At 40.4% G+C, this 22,881-nt stretch overlaps 1 protein-coding gene across 1 annotated transcript; it reads left to right on the forward strand.

Annotated features, from left to right (window-relative positions):
- The first annotated feature begins 444 nt into the window (after positions 1–444).
- On the forward strand, positions 445–22,822 carry slc31a1 (solute carrier family 31 member 1). Its single transcript, XM_048259197.1, has 5 exons — positions 445–613; positions 15,455–15,605; positions 15,999–16,071; positions 16,361–16,529; positions 20,409–22,822. Exons 2-5 carry the CDS (start codon positions 15,459–15,461, stop codon positions 20,608–20,610), a joined length of 591 nt encoding a protein of 196 aa, XP_048115154.1. The 5' UTR covers positions 445–613; positions 15,455–15,458; the 3' UTR covers positions 20,611–22,822.
- The last annotated feature ends 59 nt before the right edge of the window (positions 22,823–22,881 follow it).

Below are 22,881 nucleotides of genomic sequence, written 5' to 3' on the forward strand. Positions count from 1 at the left end.
ACACCTAAGTATGATATTTGTGGTTTCTGCTTGGTCTGTGAAAAGTTGCTGCAAAAGGTGCATCTTTACACAGGTCGTGACCGTTATATTCAACCAATAGTTAAAATGCCCACCAGATGTCACTATTCTGTCTTACATAAATTATCATCTTTCCTGCATTTCACACCGAGGCTAGATTTTTGCCAGAAATTACTTGGAGTGGAAATTTGCCTTAATTGTGTACTACTTAAACAAATCATAGAGGTGCATGCCGATTTTATACACATTTTTACCGGTGAAAACTGGCTCTGTTACTCTTTTTTTCTCTATTTTTACTCTGCTTATCGTCGGTGTGTGACATTGCGTCATACGACCATACGACAGACTGCCATGTGGCGGCGGAAGCGGGTGTTCAAGTAGTCTTTTCATTGGCTCAGAGTTAAACGTCATCATTGGTCGCTGTGTGACATATGTAACATTGCAAAAGGCTTTTCGTCTCCAACAGAGATAGCTGCATATCTGTTGCCGACGACTAATGCTGCAACCCTGGAAATTTTGATAACAAAGTCCATGATTTGCCTCTGAAATCGAGAAAGAGAAGGAAATCAGAGAGGGATCTTGTGTACGAAACGCGGTAAGTGCCCGGGACTGTCCAAAGACGACGATTGTTTTATTGTTTTGTAAAAGACGGTCCTGTGACCTCTGTTGCTAGCGAGCTAACGATAACTGATCTATTATTGTAACTAGCAAGAATGTACTTCAAACGTTATAAGTTAGATAGGTACCGACCTCTGTTTATTGTGCACCAACATATGTGTCTAGATGTAAAGTTAGAGAGACGGGGGTCTTAAACTGATTCTCGGTGTCCTATATTTTGTTCCTCTGGAAGGAAATAATTATGGCAGGGTTCAGTACACGGAAGTAATCATTTGGTCCTGTTAACGTTACACAGTTTATATCGACTGGTGTTTAGTAGGCCTAGATTGTAACTTGTATTAAATTGAGGTGGACTTGTTTCCCCTACAGCATCTAAAGATGTAAAAGTAGACTTTGGCAAAGCAAATTGAGCATTGGAATTGTGTAAACCCAGTCGATTATAGCTGACTAAAATGAGCTGGTTAAATCCCAGAAATCAGCATCAGAGTAGGTTGGGGTTATAGTTGGGATTACTGCAGGTCGACTTTGTGATTGAACAAGTGAAGGATGAAATAGGTCAAACGTTAAAGTTTGCCTTTGCTGGCCATGCCAGTGTAAACAAAAACATTAGCAAACGTTACAGGACAACAGCTGAAAACCGAGAAATGGGTTTGTGCAAATTTCTAAAATGCGTACTGATAAAACAACATCTTATTTAGGCAATTATGAACATAAGATCTCCCGCAATTTAAAGCACCTTTTCGTGTTTGCATTCCTGTTCAAATTACACGACTGGTCTCTTTGTTTTGAAAGAATAATTCAGGTACAGTTCAGCCTTTCTTTTAACTCCGCATGTGTCACAAATACAAGAAGGAATGTGGAAGATCTTGGCCATGGGCGACATGCTTATTTTTGGCCCATTGTGCCTGTAGACAAAAGCTTGAAGGTGTTTTAAGCAGCATGCCAAAATCTCCAGTCGTACTGTCTTGATCTGCATTGTTAGGGTTAGATCAAACAGATTAAGGTCGTTGAGTTGATTCTTCCTATGCTTAGAATCAGTTAAGATATCTGTTTTCACCTTGTAAACTGATTGAGTTGATCTTTTATTTTTTTCTTTCATGTTTGTCCATTGCTCCAGTGAAATAAAACTATTCGCAGGGACCTTGCACTTTTCCATGGGTGTGAGTCTGTTTAGAGTTGAGCGTAGGAACCGGTCAGGGGAACAGTGCTCCTTTTGTGTTTACTGTTTGGGGGCTGTGTCACTGGAAAGAGGGTCAGACGCTCTTTAGTGCTCAGTTAGTTGTAGCACTTTTCCCTATGAGAAAATGTCCTGGGTAAACAATGTTACGTTGCTTACAAACAATTTATTATAGTGTCAGTCACTAAAGTATGTAAGTATGTGAGCGAGTGTGTTGCTGAGCAGCAACTGGTGCTAGTGAACTTCACCGTGTTGTTCTTGGCTGTTGGGTTCTGAGGAAAACAGGTCTTCAAACACGGGCACCATAAACCAGGAAGAGTTGTGTTTTTGTGTGTGTGTGTGTGTGTGTGTGTGTGCGTGTGTGCACACATCTTTCTCTCTTTTTTAACTCAAGACAATGAGTTGGGTTTCAACTAGGCTAAACCTGTCCTGAACTTTATTTTTGGTTTTCCTAATTCTGAGCCTAACCATGGTATGGGGTCATTCCACGTCAATTCAACCAGGGCCCACGCACTTAGGTCTCAAAAAATTCTGAAAAAATTAAGGGAAAGGGAAAAGGAAAATAAATGAAGAATCTATGTTGAGTACAAATATGTCTTCTGAAGGCCTAAACAGAGCCCAGCCAAAAACTCCAGTAACATTTTGATCAACTTTGAGGGACAGCTATGGCCATGCAGGATCATCCAGACCAAACGTGACATTTTTTTGCTACATACTATTCCTATTTATGTACCAGTATGCAAAATTTGAGCCTCCTACATGGCTTAGTTCTTGAAGTATGGGCTTGTGAACTTTGACAAAAAAAAAAAAAGAGGCTGAACAAAATTAACACCCCCCTCCCCCTGTAAAACTGGCTGTAACTTGGGAAGTATTGATTTTACATAAAAGTAATTTTACAGTTTGTCTCTTGTGTAACATAGGTCCACCTGGTAATTTTTTCAGATTTTTTTAAACCTAAGTGCATGGGCTCTGGTTGAATTGACGTGTAATGACCCTATGGCGTTTTCATACACAGTTGACCATTCTGTTCAGACTGTAGTTCAATAGTACATTTTTAGTTTTTATTGTCACTCCAGATAAGGCATTTGAAACAGGCCTTGTCAGAGGTTAACCGTGAAGTGTAATGTGTCCATGTCCTTGTCCATGTCTTTGTGCATGTGAAAACCTAAGGGCAACCATGGGTCAGAAAGATGCGGCAACGATAGATAAGCATAGCCTGACGAGCCAGACCCACATTAAAATGTAGGGTCTGGGCACTCACCGTTGGCAGTGCTCAGTCCAGGGGCGGAGCTACGTGGTGGCCAGGGGGGGCCACGGCCACCACTGGTCAAAGCTTGGCCACCCTGCTGGCCCCCCCAGCTCCGTTCAGTGAAAAGTAAAAAAAAAAGAATTGCTGCCGTTTTCGACAACACTTTGCAAAGCAGGGACTGAACCAATTACTGCACTCTATCTACGACCATTGGCCCAGTCAGGAAGTGTAGCCTACGGTTCTGATCACATCGTGAGTAGTCCTAGTGCAGCAGCAGCAGCGGGACAATTCAAGTCATCTGTTAAAAACACTTGACAGTAGACTAGGCTAGCCTACTACTTAACCTCAGTAACAGGTGAGTTGATGAGTTGGAACATTAATGCTAATAAGATGTTAGAATGTGTCATGGGCGTAGATTTAGGGTGGGACGCTAAGGACTAGTCCTAATCAAAATTTTAAGATGACAAAATTGTCCCCACCAATATTTTAGCGAACTTATTTGTACTGCTGATCATTCCGACAGCCAGCACGACAATACAAGAAACGTCAGGGTTATCTGACACGCAGGCTACACGCATGGAGCATGCCAATGCACAGGCTACTTTGCAGTGGCAGTCAAGCGAGCAGGTGCGTCAACGACAACGTTAAGTTACCAGGGCTGTCTGCCAATACATACCCCATAAAAGGCCAAAGTAAAACATTTTGATATTGAATTTGACTGACAGAGTTTTCAATTCGGCAGCCGTGGCCTACTGGTTAGCGCCGGACTTGTAACGGAGGGTTGCCGATTGAACCCGACCCCTCATTGCTACCCGGCTGCTGTTGTTGCAGGCAACTCACTGCGCCGGGATTAGTGTGTGCTTCACCTCACTGTGTGCTGAGTGTTTCACTAATTCACGGATTGGGATAAATGCAGAGATTATATTTTCTTAAATGCAGAGATTAAAATATACTTATACTTACAATTAACCACATTATAATCAATAGGCCAAAATCATAATTGTGTATCTGTGCGAATTCTCGTAATTCAAGTCCAGTGTAGAACTGAATAAAAAAAATCATAAGGCTGTATATCTTGAACTTCCAGTATGTGAGAAACTTGACTTGCCTTAATATCTCCAACCTCAAGTATGCAGCTAATAAGGAAATATAATTGTTATTTAATTAAACAAGGTGAACTTCTCCCCACTGTGCAATGCAGAAAAGGATGCTACAAGGAAGGGAATTCAAACACACTCAACACCTTACCATCTATTGATGTCATTGTGGTTCATTGAGATATCTGACATTTTTTCTGTTAATTGGCTTGGATACAAAAGGACATTGTTGCCTTTGTCGGTGTCCTTATGTGAACTTGCACAGGTAACCTTGCTCATCTTTACTTGCGTACGACTTCACACCAGTGCTTCAGGGCAGCCGTGGCCTACTGGTTAGTGCTTCGGACTTGTGACCGGAGGGTTGCGGGTTCAAACCCCGATCAGTAGGCTGAAGTGCCCTTGAGCAAGGCACCTAACCCCTCACTACTCCCTGAGCGCCGCTGTTGTTGCAGGCAGCTCACTGCGCCGTGATTAGTGGGTACCTCACTGTGTGTTCACTGTGTAGTGTGCTGAGTGTGTTTCACTAATTCACAGATTGGGATAAATGCAGAGACCAAATTTCCCTCACGGGATCAAAAGAGTATTTATACTTATACTTCAGACCAGAGCTGATGCTTCAGCAAAAGGCCGTCACTGAAAAGCTTTGAATGTCGTTGAACACAGCTGTTAACCATTGTTGCCTAATTACCAATTATTCATCAAGTAGTATCTACTTTTTTTTAGTGTTTTTCACATAGTATTTTGCAGTATTTTTAAAATACAAAAATACACACCAATAAAATATTTTGATACAAAATACAGAGCCATTTCCTTCAACCCAATAAAATAAAAATTACAAAATACTATTTTGTATTTGAAATACATATTACATGTTTCAGAAATCTTGACATGTCTAAATTTTGGGTTGCAATATACAGGTAGTGGGCTCTCTGTTAATTTTAATGAGTAGGCCTAAGCCTAAGTTACAGCATTTCTATCACAATTGACCAGACTTTGACCTTTGGTCTGCTTTTAACAAAATTCTGGCTATGATTGTTCCTTGTATTGCATCATGAGCCATCACTGTGCCTATTGCATTCTACTGTTGTTAGCCTTAAGCCTAGCTCAGTCATTATGTTATACCACATCACCCTCCATTAGAAGTGCAATGAGCTGCATTGAGCATAATAAACTGCATTTAGAATTCCAAATTCATATTTCTAGATATTTTGGTGAAAGTAACTCAAAAGTAATACAATAGTAGTGTAATGCCTTACAATTCAGATACATATTATAATGTAACAAATTACTTTGAAAGTACAGTAATGAGTAATACATAATACGATTTTGAAGTAAATTGCCCAACACTGATGACAGCCATCACTTTCTATGTGTGTGTGTGTGTGTGTGTGTGTGTGTGTGTGTGTGGAGGGTCAATCAAATTCTATGATTGCCACTGATGTGAATGATCTCACAAATCACACAAACCAAATCAAGTTTTAAAAAATTTGTTACATTACAATATTACTGTATTTGAATTGTAAGGCATTACACTACGTTTACATTACTTTCACCAAAGTAACAGGAAATATGGATTTGGTGTTCTCAATAGATCTTCATGTGTTCAATACAGCTCATTACACTGCAGGAGGTGATGTGGTATAACATAATGACTGAGCTAGGCTCAAGGCTAACAAAAGAACAATATAACAGTTGCAGTTATGGCTCATGGGACAATGTAGGCTCCAAAGGCCAAAGGTCACTCACAACTTGTTATTCTCACTGCTTGAAATGAGAAGTATAGCCTAACCATGTTAGATCTGTTGCATGAATGGCAGAGATACATTCCAGGACCAATCAAATTCCAGGACCAGCATAGATGACTTTTTTTTTTAATTCTTGGATAATCTTCTCTGGTGCCAATTGAGCATTTCTCAATTTTGGATTAAAAAGCAAAGTAACTTCAGTTACTGAGAATTGTACCGAATATTACTGAAATTGTATTGGTAATGCCTTACATTACTGCATTACAGCAAAAAGCAATGCATTACTGTAATTACATTACTTTTTTAATGCATTACTCCCAACACTGGCAATGATACTGCCAGATTCAGAACAGTCTGCCCTATGCACACATGTGCCAGCTTGCAGTGGTGAGATACATGTCAAAATATAAGATTTTTTTATAATACACTATTTTTATTTTTATTATTTAAAAATCAAAATGAAATCAATGCAAGTATTAATACATGAAATAGTGGCAGATCTGGGTAGCCTAGACTTCTAAGGTAGTGAAAAAGCCCTTAAAACAGTCTAGGGTTCTAAGGGTTAATTTCTTAATTCAGAGCCATGTTACTTACAGCCAAGTACTTGGAGTGGATATTAGAAAGAAATATAGTTTGGCCATCAGTATGAGATCAAATATATGCATACAATATTTGTAGTATTTATTATTGTTCTTTGGGTTAACGTCATTTGAATAAAACTGATTAGGTAAGGTGCATTCATATCAATATTTTTTTATTGGCATTGACCTATTAATGGAAAATATGTTGGAGTGGCCAACAAACTGACCTGTGTATCAGTGTTGGCTTTGCACAATTTATTTCCATTATAGGCTATCCTAATCTTCAAAACTTTGAGTGGTTTTCAAATAGTAGTTTTGATTCCCAAGTGCCACCCCAATAAAAAGTCTGGACCCAGCGCCGGAACGAGTTTGAGTTTCGGGCTTCGGGCTGGGTTCCCCGCGAGACCATTTTGAAAATTCCAGAGGCCAACTATTCACGCACGTTTTCACGTGGGATATTACGATATAAGATAGTCTAATAATAATTTTTAAAAAAGTCTAACAAAAATTGTCATTATGTTAGGTGCTGTGTAGTGATTTCGGGTGGTTTCATTCAAGCTGATTGGACTGCAAGTAGCGTCTTTTTACGCACAGAGTGATTTAGTCTAGGCTACAAATTCTAAATGGATAATCTGCTAAAATAAACTGCGCCTGATATTGACAGACACAGACACACCAGCATAACCTGAATTTCCATTCAAGGAATAAAGGAGGTAGTCTGTAGCCTACAATAATAATGATCACAATCTCCATTTTCTGTCCTGTACACACAGCCAAGCCTTGTCAATGACTGTGATGAAAAGATCTGCACGTAACCTACTTTCTACATTTTGAAGGTTAGCGTAAAAGCGAAGCGTAGCGGTAGCGTAGCGGTAACCTGTCACTGTTTATCCCCGTAAGAAAACGACACTAGAATTAGTTACCCAACTGTGCCTGTTGCCTTTGTGTTTGACTGTAATCATGTTATACATTAATTAGTGATTAAAAATGACCTTTCTGCGCTCCATATCTGTAACACGAACTGATCTGACCTCACTTGACCCGAGTTTACGTGTAGCCTAAGCCTGTGTTTGCATGATTCTCTACAACGTTTTACTGCATTGCCATGAACATAGTAAAGGCAAAAAAGGTGTTTCTTTGTCGAACAAATTGGGATGCAATGTGAGCCTTGAATTGAATGCCATGCGGGAATTTGCTAGGATCTCAAAACCGGATTATGAACATAATTTGCCATAGAGAAACACACAATAGCGTTGGATTATAAACATGCTTTGTCACAAAAACAGCGAAAAAGGTGAGGTAAGTCGAGCTATATGAAGTCATTATTTTGCTGTCACTTCGTCTGTTTTATAACCCAGAAGGATGTACTTGGTATCAAATGATAGCTCTGTGTCTCCTCTTTCATTCGACATGCGTGGCATAGGCTATCTATCCGATGACAGGTCCGCGATTCAAACGAAAGTAATGGGTGTGCAGTTGGTTTTTGTACATGACGTTATTATTTTGCAGTCAGTTCGTCTGTTTTCATAAGCCAGAAGGATCGACATTCTTGGTACCAATGGGTAGCCCTGTGTCTCCTCTTTCATCTGATATGCTTGCCATATCTATGCGTTCACGGGTTTGCAAGTAATTCAAACGAGAGTAATGGGTGCGCAGGTGAACGCAGAGACTGTACATATGATGCAATTTGATTTAATTTCATGATTTTTTTTAAATCGTCATACTTTAACGTACAGACAAGTGCGTGATCTCGTTGGAAAGCCCCACTTCTGCTCTTTCACGGAATTAAGGCTTCTCGCTGCTAGGAACAGTTGCTGAGCAATGTAACAGAGAATAAAGGGTGTGTTTTTTTGACGCACTTTGCATCAATCGGCTTCGAAATGGTTAAAATCTCACGTATCCCCTGAAGTGCTTTAACGTACCCCCATTTGGGAACCACTGAGCGATGCCGTGTCGGTGTTGTGGTCAACAACTGCCCTTTTTTTTTTTTTACCCCCGAAAAGTGGGGGTGCACCGGTGCTTCCGGCGCGCTTAGTCTCGTCGTAAGCAAGCGGGCTAGTTGAATGGCCTACTCCAAAACTAGCTGTTGTGAAATTGTTGGGCATTTAATTGATTAACACATCACATAAACTGTTATTGAGTTGTTGATGCACTGAACTTGTTCCCTCGGAACCAAATCTGACAGCAAGCTTTGGAGTTTTGGAAGTAGGCTGCAGGCAGGCAGCTGGTGGATACATAACTGGCATGCATAAGGTAATGATATAGGTAAAAGCAACGACCGAAATGCAGTGTTGAAACACGTGTATGAAACGTATTAAATATGCAAACACAGATCCGGTATAAACACGGACCCCCCCCCCCAAACTAAACTCAATTTAATTCGCAATAATGGACCCCCAAACTAAACTCAATTTAATTCGCAATAATGTCACATTCGCAATAATACCCACTGACGATGGTGATCCAGATACCTCAAAGAAAAAGAAGGGGTCATTCAATACGAAATATGACAAGTCATATTTAAAATATGATTTCGCAGAGACCGGTGACTCGCATGCACCAAGTCCTTTATGTGTGGTATTTGGCGACAAGTTGTCAAACGAAGCAATGAAACCATCAAAGCTAATTCGACATCTAGAGTCCAAGCCTACACTTAAAGACAAACCCCTTGAGTTCTTTGAGCGTAAGAAACGCGAGCAAGAAGGACAAAAAACTAGTGCGTAAAGCAACCACATCGGTGAACGTGGCTGCTCTAAAAGCCTCATAGTGGCTAGTCGGATTGCTAAATGTAAGAACAAAAAAAACATTATTTTAGATAAATAATTTTGTTCTGGAAGCACATAACATTTTTTAGAGTTTCTGGTTTCGTTTTTTTGTTCCTAGCAAAAAATCAAAAGCTTCTGGTTTTCGTTTTCGTTTCGTGAACCTGTTCAAAGCCTTGTCCATGTCTGTGGTTACTTGCGGCACTCAGCCTGGCCTTGTGCCTATGGCCAAATCACAGCTGTGGTATATGCTTACCAACCCCACTCTCAATTGTGCCATATTGCTTAATCAGGTTACCAGGAAAAAACTTGTAATAAACAGCTAAGGAGAACACATTGGTTACAACACAAATATCGCAAATGTGGTGACACCATTGCTGTAATGTCTGACAAACATTCATTTTGACACTAATTTTGTATTTACCGTAGTCCCCCTCCTTGATGGTTGTTTGAGGTATTATGAAATGTGGAGCCTGTTGGATGTCGGTTTGTTCATCACATCAGTGATTTGGTGATGCAAAAGTTTGGTCAATGTTGAAAACAGAGCCAAAGAGACCAAATAAGGTGACCGTCAAGGACATAAGCCAGAAGTCATTGCCAATACCTCCTACGCTACGGGAAACATTCATAACACCCTATAGAGCATTGATTTATAAAGTCAATTAATTAGGCAAATATGCTACTGTTATGGATCTCCCTAAATCTGCCTAAACATTATCAGTAATAAGCATGATACTATTCACTGGTCAACTAGTCTGTACTGGCAACTATTCAACTATTAAAATCACTAGTCGGTGCTGTAAGCAGCAGTCAACTTGTCGTGGACGAAATGGCTAAAGGCTAAATGGTCTAGATTCCCATGTATGGATGTACTTCACCTGACAATGAGACTTGTTTCTTAGTAGCATATATACAGCTGTATTAAAGTTCAATAAGAACACGTCTACTATGAATAAGCAGTAGGGAAAAAACAGTCCTGAAACCTCTTGTTCATGCAGCAGAAAAAACACAATGTGGGGATAAAATACAGACTCTGTGCTAATCAACTATGATAAATAGGGGGGTGGAGGGGATGGCAAGGTTGTTTTTGTTTGTTCCTTGAAGAAGACAGAACTTTGACAGTGGCTGAGGCATTGCAACAAAATTGATTTAGTTGAAACGCCTATCCTACCATAACAAAATTTGTTTTGTTGTAGAAATTTAGTTTGTAGGCTTAACATTTTTTTGAGTATTGAGTAAAACTTTCCTCTACAAGATACTAGCATGTTGTCACTTCATGTGTTCTCATAACTGGATAGCTGTTTGAATTGTAAGATCTATCCTAGCATTTGCCGTTGATTAGTTTGGAATTATAGGTGGCTGGCACTGCAAAGGCTGTCCCATGGGTCACGTTTTATTGTTTCTTATCTGGAGTCTTTATGACCCCAGCTTAAAGTTATCTTTATGTAGAAATCATAAAGATAATGACAATGCTATGAACCTCTGAAGCAACAAATAGGCTAATCTTTGTAAATGGATCAGTTTGTTCTGTACCCAGTGGTTGTGGAATGCAAATGACATCGCACAGTAAGTGGTCACAGTAAGTGACCTCTCTAAATAGAATTATGAACAATCCATGTATCATATTGGAATGGATTGTACCTCCGCTGCCTCGGATTGGTATCTTCAGTTCTTCTCAAATGTCTTTGGAAAACACATAAAAGTGATCAACCAAGCTTCTGTTGTTCAGGGAATCAGTGACTGACTTCATCCAGTCTCCATGGATAGGCCCCTGAAGCAGAGCATAGGGAGCCTCTCCACAATCGTTTGAGCACAGAGGAGTTCTGATAAGTGCCAGCTGAGACATGTGACGACGCATGAGGAAAATTCTCCCCAGATGCAACACAAGATCTGTCTTTGTCATGAGACATGGACAAAATAAACTAGATGTACCGCAGAGCGGTAAAAAATATGACCGCCGCCCAGTCCAGCACATTTTTTCCACAAAAATAAATCACGCTGAAAGGCCTATATGATTCTAACTGTCTCATTAAATTGCATTATCCACACTCAATTCCCACTGGTATCTGCTAGACAACAAGTACCAAAACATGATTAGTTCATAGATTTCACATGTAAAATTAATTTTATACAACCCCACCCCCATCTTGCCTGTTCATAATTCTGAGAAATTCTTGTGTGCATGTGTGCGTGTACATGTTTATGTTTATGTGTGTGTGCGTGCTTGTGTGTGTGCCTGTGTTTGTGCATGTGCATGCATGCGTACATATGTCTACTGTGTGAGTATGTGTCATACGTAGGATTACTGTGAATGTGTGTGCGTGTGTATCTGTTTATGCACATGTGTGCACATGGAATGGTTTAAGATGACCCCTGGAGGCAAACATACGGGAAAAATTGTTCATCCTAGGCCCTACGGTTCTCAAGATATTCAGAGAAAACTGTGTCTGCCCTACCCTCCTTTTGGGGGGTCCAGTCCAGCGGGGGGGGCTACAGATCAAAACGAAAAACGATGGTTCCATGCTATCCAAGTTTCGTGTACCCCGGTCTTTCAGTGTCCCGGGAATCCTTGTTGGTGTACGGTCACTAAATGTACACATAAATTATTTTATTGTAAGGCCCCCCATGAACGAAAGTTCACGAAACTTGGCATGCATTCGGAGGGTGTCATAATGATCCTACACTTTCAATTTTGTGCAGTTTTGACCATGTCAGCCAGAGATATTGTGATGACAACATCTCATTTTTTGCTTTTTAATTTTTAAGGTGGCGCTATACATGAAATAAGTGGTAATGGGATAGGTTGACATGTCCCCTTAAGACCAACATACAAAAAAAGGTGGACCTCCTAGGCCCTACGGTTCTCGAGATATTCACAGAAAACTGTCTCCGGCCGACTACAGGCCAGTTGGTGGATAGTAACATAAATTAATTTATTGTGTGGCCCCCCATGAACGGAATTCCACGAAACTTGGCGTGCATTCAGAGGGTGTCATAATGATCCTACACTTCCAATTTTGTGCAGTTTTGACTATGTTAGGTCACAGATACCTGCGATTATAACACCTCATTTTTACTTTTTTTGTGTTTAACTAGGTGGCTATACATGAAATGAGTGGTTATGGAATGGGTTGACATGGCCCCTTGAGATCAACATACAAAAAAAAAGGTCCTCCTAAACCCTACGGTTCTCAAGATATTCACAGAAAACTGTGTCTGCCCTACCCTCCTTTCGGGGGTCCAGTCCAGGGGTGCTACAGATCAAAACGAAAAACGATGGTTCCATGCTATCCGTGTGGGGTTACATGCCCACCAAGTTTCGTGTACCCGGTCTTACAGTGTCCGGGAATCCTTGGACGGAAATTTGGACATGCGAAAAAGGAGAAAAAAATCTGGCTAAACCTATATGACCACCTTAAAATTCTGGCCGGGCGGTCATAATAAGGGAAAGTAGGCTAAGTCACATTGGAGGACAAGTCTAATGATCTCTTAGGGCTACACGTCTCCTTTTCCCTTCATGCTGTAGAAGATACAAAGACAACGGGGGTTTCTTTAAACATCGTGCAGGTTCATTGAGAGACAGAGAAAAGGAGAGGCTGTGCAGAGTACAGCATAGCTATACAATGAAAGGATTTCATCCAATTTAAATAGTACAACATAGAAAATCATTGTGTGGTGGTCAATGTTGATATTTGAGGGAAGTGAATCCTTTGAGGTTAGATCAAATAAGGAAAGGAAACTCCGAGAGACTGCATTTTTCTGGCTGGGCTCTGGCTACATTTAGCCCAGTGGAGGGGCAGTGGATAAGGACTGTGAGGGCCTCTCTGTCCATCTTTAGTGGGAGTGAACAAAGCCGTGTGATTGGCTTTGTAGCAGCGGCAGGAAATCAGAGGCAGGAGCAAGATCACATGAGCAGTCAGTCATGGGAGGGGATCTTAGTTCACACACACACACGCACACAAACACACTCTCAGCATCTCACACACAGTCACACCATAAGGCGGGTCAAGAAGCTGTCCTGATATCTTTGACTGTGCACTGTGACCTACCTGTGCACTCTCTGAACCGATGCACTTATCATCGGTGTGCTGAGGATCAGAAGGCTACGCGGCAGCTGCTACGTGATCACTACTGAGTTCCCTTCCTTCTTGGCAAGCTTCTCTTACAAAGACACAGTAGGGTGAGTGAGTTGACCTCGCGGTGGGGAATTCCTTACTCGAGAACCGCTAAAACTTTGTGCCTGAAGGTTTGTGCAACTCTGGTTTGGTTTCAAATGTTATGCTGTCTGCAGCCAGAGTAATATGAATTTGACATTGAATAGTAAAGCAGATGATCGTAACTACACTGTGGCATGTTAGTATATTGACTTGGGTTGGTGCAGTTGTGTCTCTAATCCTTTTAATGAGGTCCAGTCACTGATGTGAAAAAGCATGTCTCTATGATTATCCCTGTGGGAGAGAGTTTGATTGTAGTCAGAAAGACTAGGTCCGATTATGATCAAGAGACCAAATTTTTCTCAGAAACTCTCCTTTTCCTAATACAATAAATTAGGAAAGAATGTTTAATCAAGTTAGTATTTGGTTTTGAATTTCACACTTAAGTTGACCCAGTTGTAATAGTAATTTGTAGAATTAAATAATGGGAGATTTCCAAAGCAAAGTTTATCATTTTGAATTGAAATGTTCCTTTCTAACCCTTCCCCAAGTTGCAATGAATGACTACCATTACTGTATATTCCGAGAGAAGAACATTTTAGGCTCAATAAACATCTGGTGCAGGTCTGGTTGAAGTTTCTCAGTCATGTTTAGTTTGTATTTTCACGTTTATGCTATTTATTTTGTATTGTATGGATACTGGCATGAAGTCATGCAGCTTTTATGCAGGATCCATTTTAAATGTGCTGGGCAAGCATCAAGCATCTCTGACATGGACGACGTTGGCCACAGATATTGATCTCTCATAGGCCCCTGTGTCATTTCATTAACTTTTTCATTACCTCCCTAGTCTGTCAGTTCCAGTCTTACTCGGACGCAACTAACAAAGCCCCCCAGGCCATCCGAGACCTTTAGCAAAGCATTTGGTCTTCTGTTGTTCAAACTAATGATGTTTTACGTTGCCCACCATTAGATTACAAGGGCCAATTCAATCTGAATTGTAGCCTGAGGTTGCCAGGACATCAGATTAGAGTGGGTGCTTATGGGACACTCAAGTGGCTGTGTGCTGCTTCTTCCTGATGGCTCCAAAACAGGGAACTCAGGCCCCAGACAGTAATTGTAAAAGGGCGGTGTGTGTGTGTCTTCTGTGCTAAAGGTGTAGGTGTGGATGCTCCCTCTGTCAGAAAAACCTTTTAGCAATGTATTCTATACACCATTAGGCTACAATAAAACTACATTTTCCACTAAATTAACCACAACCAATATTAACTTTTTATATATTATTATTATTATTATTATTATTATTATTATTATTATTATTATTATATTAATTAATTCATAAAGTATTCACTTTTTCGTATTGGGTATAACTTCAACAGTTTTGGTGTATTCTGTTCTCATTTGTAAAGTAGTAGTATAACATTAGGTCCTAAGTGAGTAGTTAAGGCATAGCGGATTTGCAGGGCTTCACACTTAAGTCTTTAAAGCATTGCATTGCTGTGTATTCTGTAATGAGATATGGACCAGAGAGTGACTGGTTAAGCAATGTGGCTTATCTCAGTTTGACGCTGCTAGTGCTCTTCGGGCAATAGGACATTAGGGTCACTGTCACCGTGATTACTCCTCTATACCCACACTCAGACAGATGGCACAGGTGGTCATTACGCAGCTTTTATAAAACGAGGTTGGCCAAGTTCACAGGGCCTTAGAGTTCAGAGTTTGTTTGTGTATCAAAATGTTTTTATTAATTCTAAGGTTTTCTGTTCCGAACATGGGCTTAAATTATTGTGCATGTGGAAGTTGAACTAGATCTGACATGCTGGACATGGTAAGCCATAGAGAGTACATAGGTGCACTGAATGCCAGACATTCTTCAGCGGATTTGGTCTGACAGAGTGTGGTGTCAAAAAAGATGTGTGGTACCCCGGCTCAGCTACTCTACTCACAAATCCTTAGTAAAGTATGCTATACATTTCTAACTGTACCTGTTTCTCTCTTTCTCTCTGTCTCTCTCTCTCTCTCTCCCTCTCTCATGTCTGTATTACTTGAACAGGGAGATGGACCATAGTATGCACCATGGACATGTGCAGGGCACTACGCCGCCTGCAATGACTGGAAGGATGGACCACACCATGGACCACACCATGGACCACACCATGGATCATGGGGACCACGGTGGAGCCGGTGGGAGCCACATGATGATGGTGAGTGGGCTTCTCCAAAGCTTGTCAGAGATGCCTCTACAGCCTAACTGCATGCGAGCGTCCGACTGTTGCATAGCATTGAATGCTCTCTGTCCACCCTGAATCCTTGTGCAAAAGGAGATAGAAACAGGGCATCCGACAAAAGTTCTGCGTTGCGCCGCATGGCGCTGCACAGCACTGCTTTGTTCGCGTCCAGATAGGACATTCTAAATTGAAAACAAAGTAGAGTAAAATCAAAACTGATTTTGACGCTTGCATCACATGCAATTAGGCAATTCGTTTTATGTGATTCCCTATGTACCTCACATGCTGAAGTACAATCAAAGCACATTTTTTTTGTACTCTCTTTGTACTTGTCAATATTGATGTAAAATTTTCCCTTTTCCCTTACAGCAAATGACGTTCTACTTTGGCTGCAAAAATGTGGAGCTCCTGTTTGCTGGACTTGTAATCAACACACCTGGGGGTTAGTGATTCCATTTTTTTGGCTTAAAAGGTGTAGAAATCACAAAATGAGCAGACACACAAGGAAAAATTCAATTAATTTGTCAATAGTGGGACAACACTGAACCAGAACATGTTTAGATTGGTAGAGGCTATTGTTTGTTTAAAATAGATTAATTAAAATTGATTAATTCACATACCACTTATTTCCTATAGAGTTATTGACCGTTGTTTCCTGTTTCTATATTATTAGAGGGTTTGTTTTTGACAGTTGTTGATGAAACCTAAACTTGTCTTTGTTTTGTTCTCAGAGATGGCAGGTGCATGCATTGGCGTGTTCCTTTTAGCTGTGTTCTACGAAGGACTGAAGATTGGCAGGGAGTTCCTGCTCCGACGGAACCAAGTGAACGTTCGGTACAACTCTATGCCTGTCCCTGGCGCTGATGGAACTGTATTAATGGAGACCCACAAAACGGTTGGGTAAGTGAGAATGTAGAACAGTGGTCCCCAAACTTTTTCTTACGAGGGCCAGCTTATTATGCCTGGCTGTAAGAGAGAGCCAGAGACTCGGAGTATATCAGTAACCATAAATAGCTTAGTGCTGTGAACAACAGCAGTCTACCTTAGTTGAATATTCCATTACATTTAATCTATAGGCTTTTGCAATTTAATACCATTGTTAGCTGTGTTTATATTGCCATCATGCCATATCAGTGTAAAATGTAACTCAAATTAAATAATACTAATAAAAAGACTTTTGCATTCCCAAAAGTATTAGCAGGTAGTCCCAAAAGTATATTTCATTAAAAATGTGTGAACTCTGAACTCTGAAAATTTAAAGTTCTCAAACTATGAGAATTTTATGAAGTGCTGAAGTGGTCTGAAATGACCACCATTCAACATTTGAACAACTAAAAATAATTATCCCAGAAAGTCCCAGAAAAATTACTTGAATATAAGTTAGTTAGTTATTAACAATTAATTGATACACTTTTAGAATACTTTGAGCACTGATGCAGTCAGCATAGGCCTCATTACATTGTTTGCAGATAGGCCTACATTTCATTCCGTTTTTGATGGCAAACGCGAAACAGCGCCAAAACAACCACCAGTGGACAAAAAGAGTATTACATGTGTACTGTTAACCCTTAAAGGTGTAGGTTTTTGAACATTCTAAGTTTCGCAACAATTAAAGGTTCTAAAATTCTATGTTGAATTCAATGAACCCAGATATTCTTTAGAATGTTAATTTCCCAACATTCCCGTCACACCGTTGTGACGGTACTCCTTTAAGGGTTAAGACTCACCATAGAGAATGAATGGGGGAAATTGCGGAGGTTATAGTTTGACGATGTCGTACTCCCGTGGAGTGGTGGTGCGACCCCCAGATGTGTTTAAAGTGTAATTCCAGAGTAAATTGAACCCAGGGTCTTTTTCACCAATAAACTTGCGGTACACACAAGTTATTGATGCTTTGTTTTATGTCTAGTATTCCTTGCATAACCTTGGAAATGAGTGTCCCTTTGCACTCGGCATGCAAGATCCAGCCTTGAATACCCTGTTGTATTCTTTCTGGGAGCTTAAGCGACGAGCGAGGCTCATGAGAGGAAAAGATTCAAAGGCAGGCCTGGGAAGCAATAAGACACACCAACAAACAAACGTTGTACAACAACAACAACAGTGTTCTCTAAAGCTTCAAAGTTTATTACATGAATCAACCAGTAGTAGAAATGATTGGCCTTTGCATGTATCAATATCATGCGTAACATTTGGGTGCATCACCAAGGAGAAATTCATCTGATGAGGAGAGCAATCAACAGTTGGACATGTTAGATTCATTGTATAACACATAAATGAGCTAACGCATTTTGTCAGTAAATCTTGCTTAACTGAAGAGCTCCCATCCAGACAGAACCTGTTCTCAGGAACTGAATAATCACAATGTATTGTCTCACATACGTCAACATCAGAACACATATTAAGACAATGATTTTCCTATAAGAGTTTGTGCATTAGCAACAGCTAAAAAAATGTCAGGGTCAGTGATAGAAAGAGTCAGTGTGTGCTTGTGTGAGAGGCTGTCTGTGTGTGCTTGTGTAAGAACGAGATATGGCAGGCTTCTGCCATAAGCAGTGAATTTCCCACTTCAATTACTGGTTAAAAAATGGCGGTTTGGATGCGTTTAGCGATTGGAGCTTATTGCTTGCATTGTTGGCTATTTGGGCTGTAAACGCTAAAGCCGGTCAAACTCGGTGCTCCTTCGATCAACGTAATCTAGCTCTCGAGGGGGTGTACAACTCGTCATGGTGAAAAAGACCCTGGGTTCAAATTACTCCGGAATTACACTTTAAATAGCTAAAAGCAGCTATGTGACGAAACAACAATCATGGTGGCAGAATATGTTTTAAAATAGATGAAAAGGTAGAACTTAAAATAAGGGATTCAAACTCTTATAACTTATAATACGGAGAATGAGGTCTCTGACATTGCAAAATCGTGACAAGGACACTTGATATTGCACTTAACATTGCATGTAACGTTGTTGATCGGGTGGGATCATGACTTTTTTGACTAACATAGTACCATCTTAGGGCTAAATGTAATTGAATATTGATGCCAAGGAGCACATCAATTCTTCCATTCTGTTCCTTTAACCTTGTTAGTTTTTAAATAATCCATTATATTAAATTATATTTTAAATGGCATTATCTCTCACAATAAAGGTCCATTTAATGTCCTATGGTAACTTTTAAAGAATATTTTCGAAAAGTCTATGGAGATAATGAATTGCCCATGACCCTCTGGAGCCTGCACTCTATTTAGCTTCATTTCACTTGAACAAAGGATAAAACGCCCCTCCACCATCCTCTCACCCTGGCATTGACCTACTTGTTTTCCCTAGTAAACTGTGACTCAAACATGGAAAACAGATAAGCCTGGTCTGCTTAGATCTCTTAACAAATGCAGAGATAGACAGACACCTTATTGTTTGCTGTTCAATAACTAATATCGGGGAAACAAAGAAAGGTTTTTAAAGAGACATCCCGTTGTAGTTTGCTGATGTCTCAAATGTATTCCAATTGGCAGATTGAGAATTTTTTTATGCCCAATGTAAATCTTAGTCATGCCAGTTGACTTTAACCATTTGATTTATTACATCTCCCTACATACCTCCTAGGTGGCAAAAGGACATTGTGTTGCTTTTTGTCAACATCCTTCCTCTGTCTTGAAACCAATGTCTTAGGTAGTGTGTGATTAGGCAAAAGTGCCAGCTTTGTTTCTGGCTAGTATCGTTATTTCTTCATGATGTTGCACTCCACATACAGTAATATCAATTCAATTCAGATTTATTTGTCACAAAATTTATACAGAGTATATGTAGTGAAATGCTTTGTGTATGTAGTATACAGAGTATATGTAGTGAAATGCTTTGAAATGCTTTGCTTTCCCATGGCTGTGCAATGTGTAAATAAATAAGGAAATAAATAGAAAAAGAAGAAGTAGTAATGTAAGTAAAGTGCATGATGTGTTTCCAAAAGGCTTGTGCTCCACTGCTCTTGGTACAGTTCTCATTCAGTATCTGGATAGCTTGGGGATAAAAACGTTTCCGCATTCTCTCTGTGTTGGCCCTCAGGCAACGATAACGTTTCCCAGAGCGTAAGGCAGAGAGAAGAGGCAGTTGTTGGGGTGACTGGGATCTCTGGCTTTCTCACCAGTGAATTGACATGTTTTATCCAAGTCAGATCTTCAGAAATATAAACACCAAGATATTTTAAACTCTCTACCCTTTCCACCTGAGAGTCGTTGATGTGGAGTGGTTGGTAAACATTCTGCTGATCACGTCTGAAATCTATAAATATCTCCTTAGTCTTGGTAACATTTAGGAGTAGGTTGTTGTCTTGGCACCAGTTTGAAAGTCTGTCTACTTCATTCAAATAAGCCTGCTCATTGTTCTTAGAAATGAGGCCAACTACTGCTGTGTCATCAGCAAACTTGACAGTGATGTTGAAGTCATGTACTGCCATACAGTCAAGGGAATACAACAGTGGACTTAAAACACAGCCCTGTTGTGCTCCTGCTCATTTTATTATATAAGGATTACCGCTCGGTAACTTATAATGTCATGTAAAGTGTAGGCTAGGCTTTAGGATGGTCTAGACTTGTTTACAGCACTGTATTTAGTATCTTAGTAAACATTACATAATTTCTATTATGTTTCTAGACATTTGTCTAATTGACAGCTTCCTTGGCAGTAGAAGACATTAGCACTGTGTATGGTGTTTTCATGCTAGTTGAGCTTAAGTGATTGCAGTTTAAACATGGCTTCGAGTTTGACCATTTGTTTGTTTCTCCCTTCAGGCAGCGGATGCTGAGTCTCCCGCACGCGCTTCAGACGGTGTTGCATATCATCCAGGTGGTTGTCAGCTACTTCCTCATGCTGGTGTTCATGACTTACAATGGCTACCTCTGTATTGCTGTGGCAGCAGGTGCTGGGGTGGGCTACTTTCTGTTCAGCTGGAAGAAGGCAGTGGTAGTAGACATCACGGAACATTGTCATTAGCCCTCAAATGACAGCCCCCCACCCCTCCCTTAGCCTCTCCCTCACCCCCTACCCCCAACACTGTCACATACACAGACACATGCATATTTTGGTCATGGGAAAACACCTCACTGGTGGTCCTTATACGTACACAGACATAATGATACGAAGTTTCTGGTTATTATATTTTCAGTTAGGCAATTTATTCAGGGTTTTGGATGGGTGGTTCCACATCCATTGTAAACAAGCACCCCCAACCCTTACCCAGGCTACTGTTACCAAATGCAGTCTGCCTTAATGAGTTGGTCCCTATGGGTGAGAAGAAAAAAAAACACTTTATGATCTTTTACTCATCACTATCAGGAGAGTCGTTGAGCTTCTATATACTGTATCCAGTCCCCGGTTTGTGCCAGTTTCTCAGTAATTTCCGTTCTGCAGTTTCTATTGGTGGGCTACTTGTCTCAGTCCTAAAGCTGTACTATTAGTGACATTCCTTGGGGGTCCAGTTCTTTAGCCATTCAGATCAGTAGCCTGAATGGCCTTTAAAATACATCTATGTCCAGCTGTAAATATATTAAGGCAGGGTTCACATTGGTATTTGTCAACTATAGTATTATCGCTGGATCACTCTGGAATCCTTGATGTTCTGTGTAGTTTCAGTTTAGCCATATCTACCACACATCTGTATATACCAAGGGATAACGCATCCATATGAGGTTGAGGGTGCTGTCCGGGGCTGTATGACCGAGCCTTATCTAACCTTTTTGCCTTAAAATGAGGGAAACGCACACGTCCTGCACTGGGCCAACTGTAGACTGCCGGGACTTGTCTCTCAGTCTACAGGGAAGTGCCATCCTGTAACTCACATCAATGAACCTGATAGGAACCTGCTATTTTAGATCTCATGGAACACTTGTGGCAAAATGTGTATGTGTCTCCCTCTTGAGCAGCTGTTTTCTGTTTTCTTTGTGTGTTGATAGCAGAGGGCTGATGTTGTAAGATTAATGATGAGCTGAATCTATATAAAGATATATATTATGTAGTGATGGGATGGAATGAGGAGGACAAGAGGTGAAGCCTAATTATGTTGAAACAAGGTCCCATGCATTGTGGTATCTGAAGACTACTCGGAATACCAGGAAGTGGATTATCTTTAGTGGGTACACTGCACCGAAGGGTCCAGACTGCAGGTATGTAGCTGTTGGGACTCAGTTAGATGGACCTCAGCGAGGTATGAAACGGCATCTGTATGATTTTGACAAATGTAAATTCTATAACATAAAATGTAGACGTTGCCAGTAACACATGTAATTTAAATATTTGTTTTCAGTTAATTATGTCACACACAAGTACTGTGCTCTAAGTATAGACTGATCCCCCCCCCACCCCTTTGACAATCCGCTACCCACAAACCAATTTCTTTACGTAATGTTTTATGAAGCAGATCAGCATTTCATTGCACAAAGATGTGTAGATCATATGTAACGTGCCCAAAAGATTCTGGCTATTAACAAGAAATCCACAAGCGAGGGCTTTTGCTGTGCTGCCTACAATCGGGAGTTTTGGTAGGTCATTCCAACAAAGGGTAAAATTCCGTAGTAACATCAGGGATCAAAGGGAGAACAGCTAACCCATAGCTGTTCTACGTACCTAGAATTTCTCCGTTTACTCTGTTGGTGCATGGATCCTTATTACATCAAGGAATTCTGGGAAAGCAGAAGGCTGGAACCAATGCTTTCCATAGCCTGACTAGATACTACCTGACTCCAAGTTAGCCCTTTTAGAGTGGGTTTATAATTGTTGGCCGACATAAAGATTATCAGATATAATCTGCCGGTGTAATATTTTTAAATAACTGTTTTAGTTTGAGTGAATGCAGTTTTATAATTTCTGATGTAAAATTCAGTGACATAGATGTTTGTACAACTTGCCAGATTGACATTGTGTTATGCAGGGTTGGTGGTCAAATCCCTTATCCCCTGAAACGCCTTATATATGACAAGAAATATGACCATGTTTAAAAACTAGGATATCAAGGATGTTTATAAAGTAAACATTGAAGTTGATCAAGGGCCCAACTGTTAAAGGGATTTGCCTGCTACTCCTGTCCAACACTAGTCTGAACTTTTTCTGGACTGTTTACAGTTCACTGTAACGTATGTATAGTTTCGCATTTACTTTGTAATTGTCTAGAGAGCATCAATAAATGATATGTGATTGAAGAGCACATCAACCCCTTTTTCTTGCCTTTTCATTTCAACATCAGAAGTTCAGATAATACGGTCTTGTCGG

Source organism: Alosa alosa, chromosome 12, assembly GCF_017589495.1.
Source record: "Alosa alosa isolate M-15738 ecotype Scorff River chromosome 12, AALO_Geno_1.1, whole genome shotgun sequence".
Lineage (NCBI taxonomy): Eukaryota > Metazoa > Chordata > Actinopteri > Clupeiformes > Clupeidae > Alosa > Alosa alosa.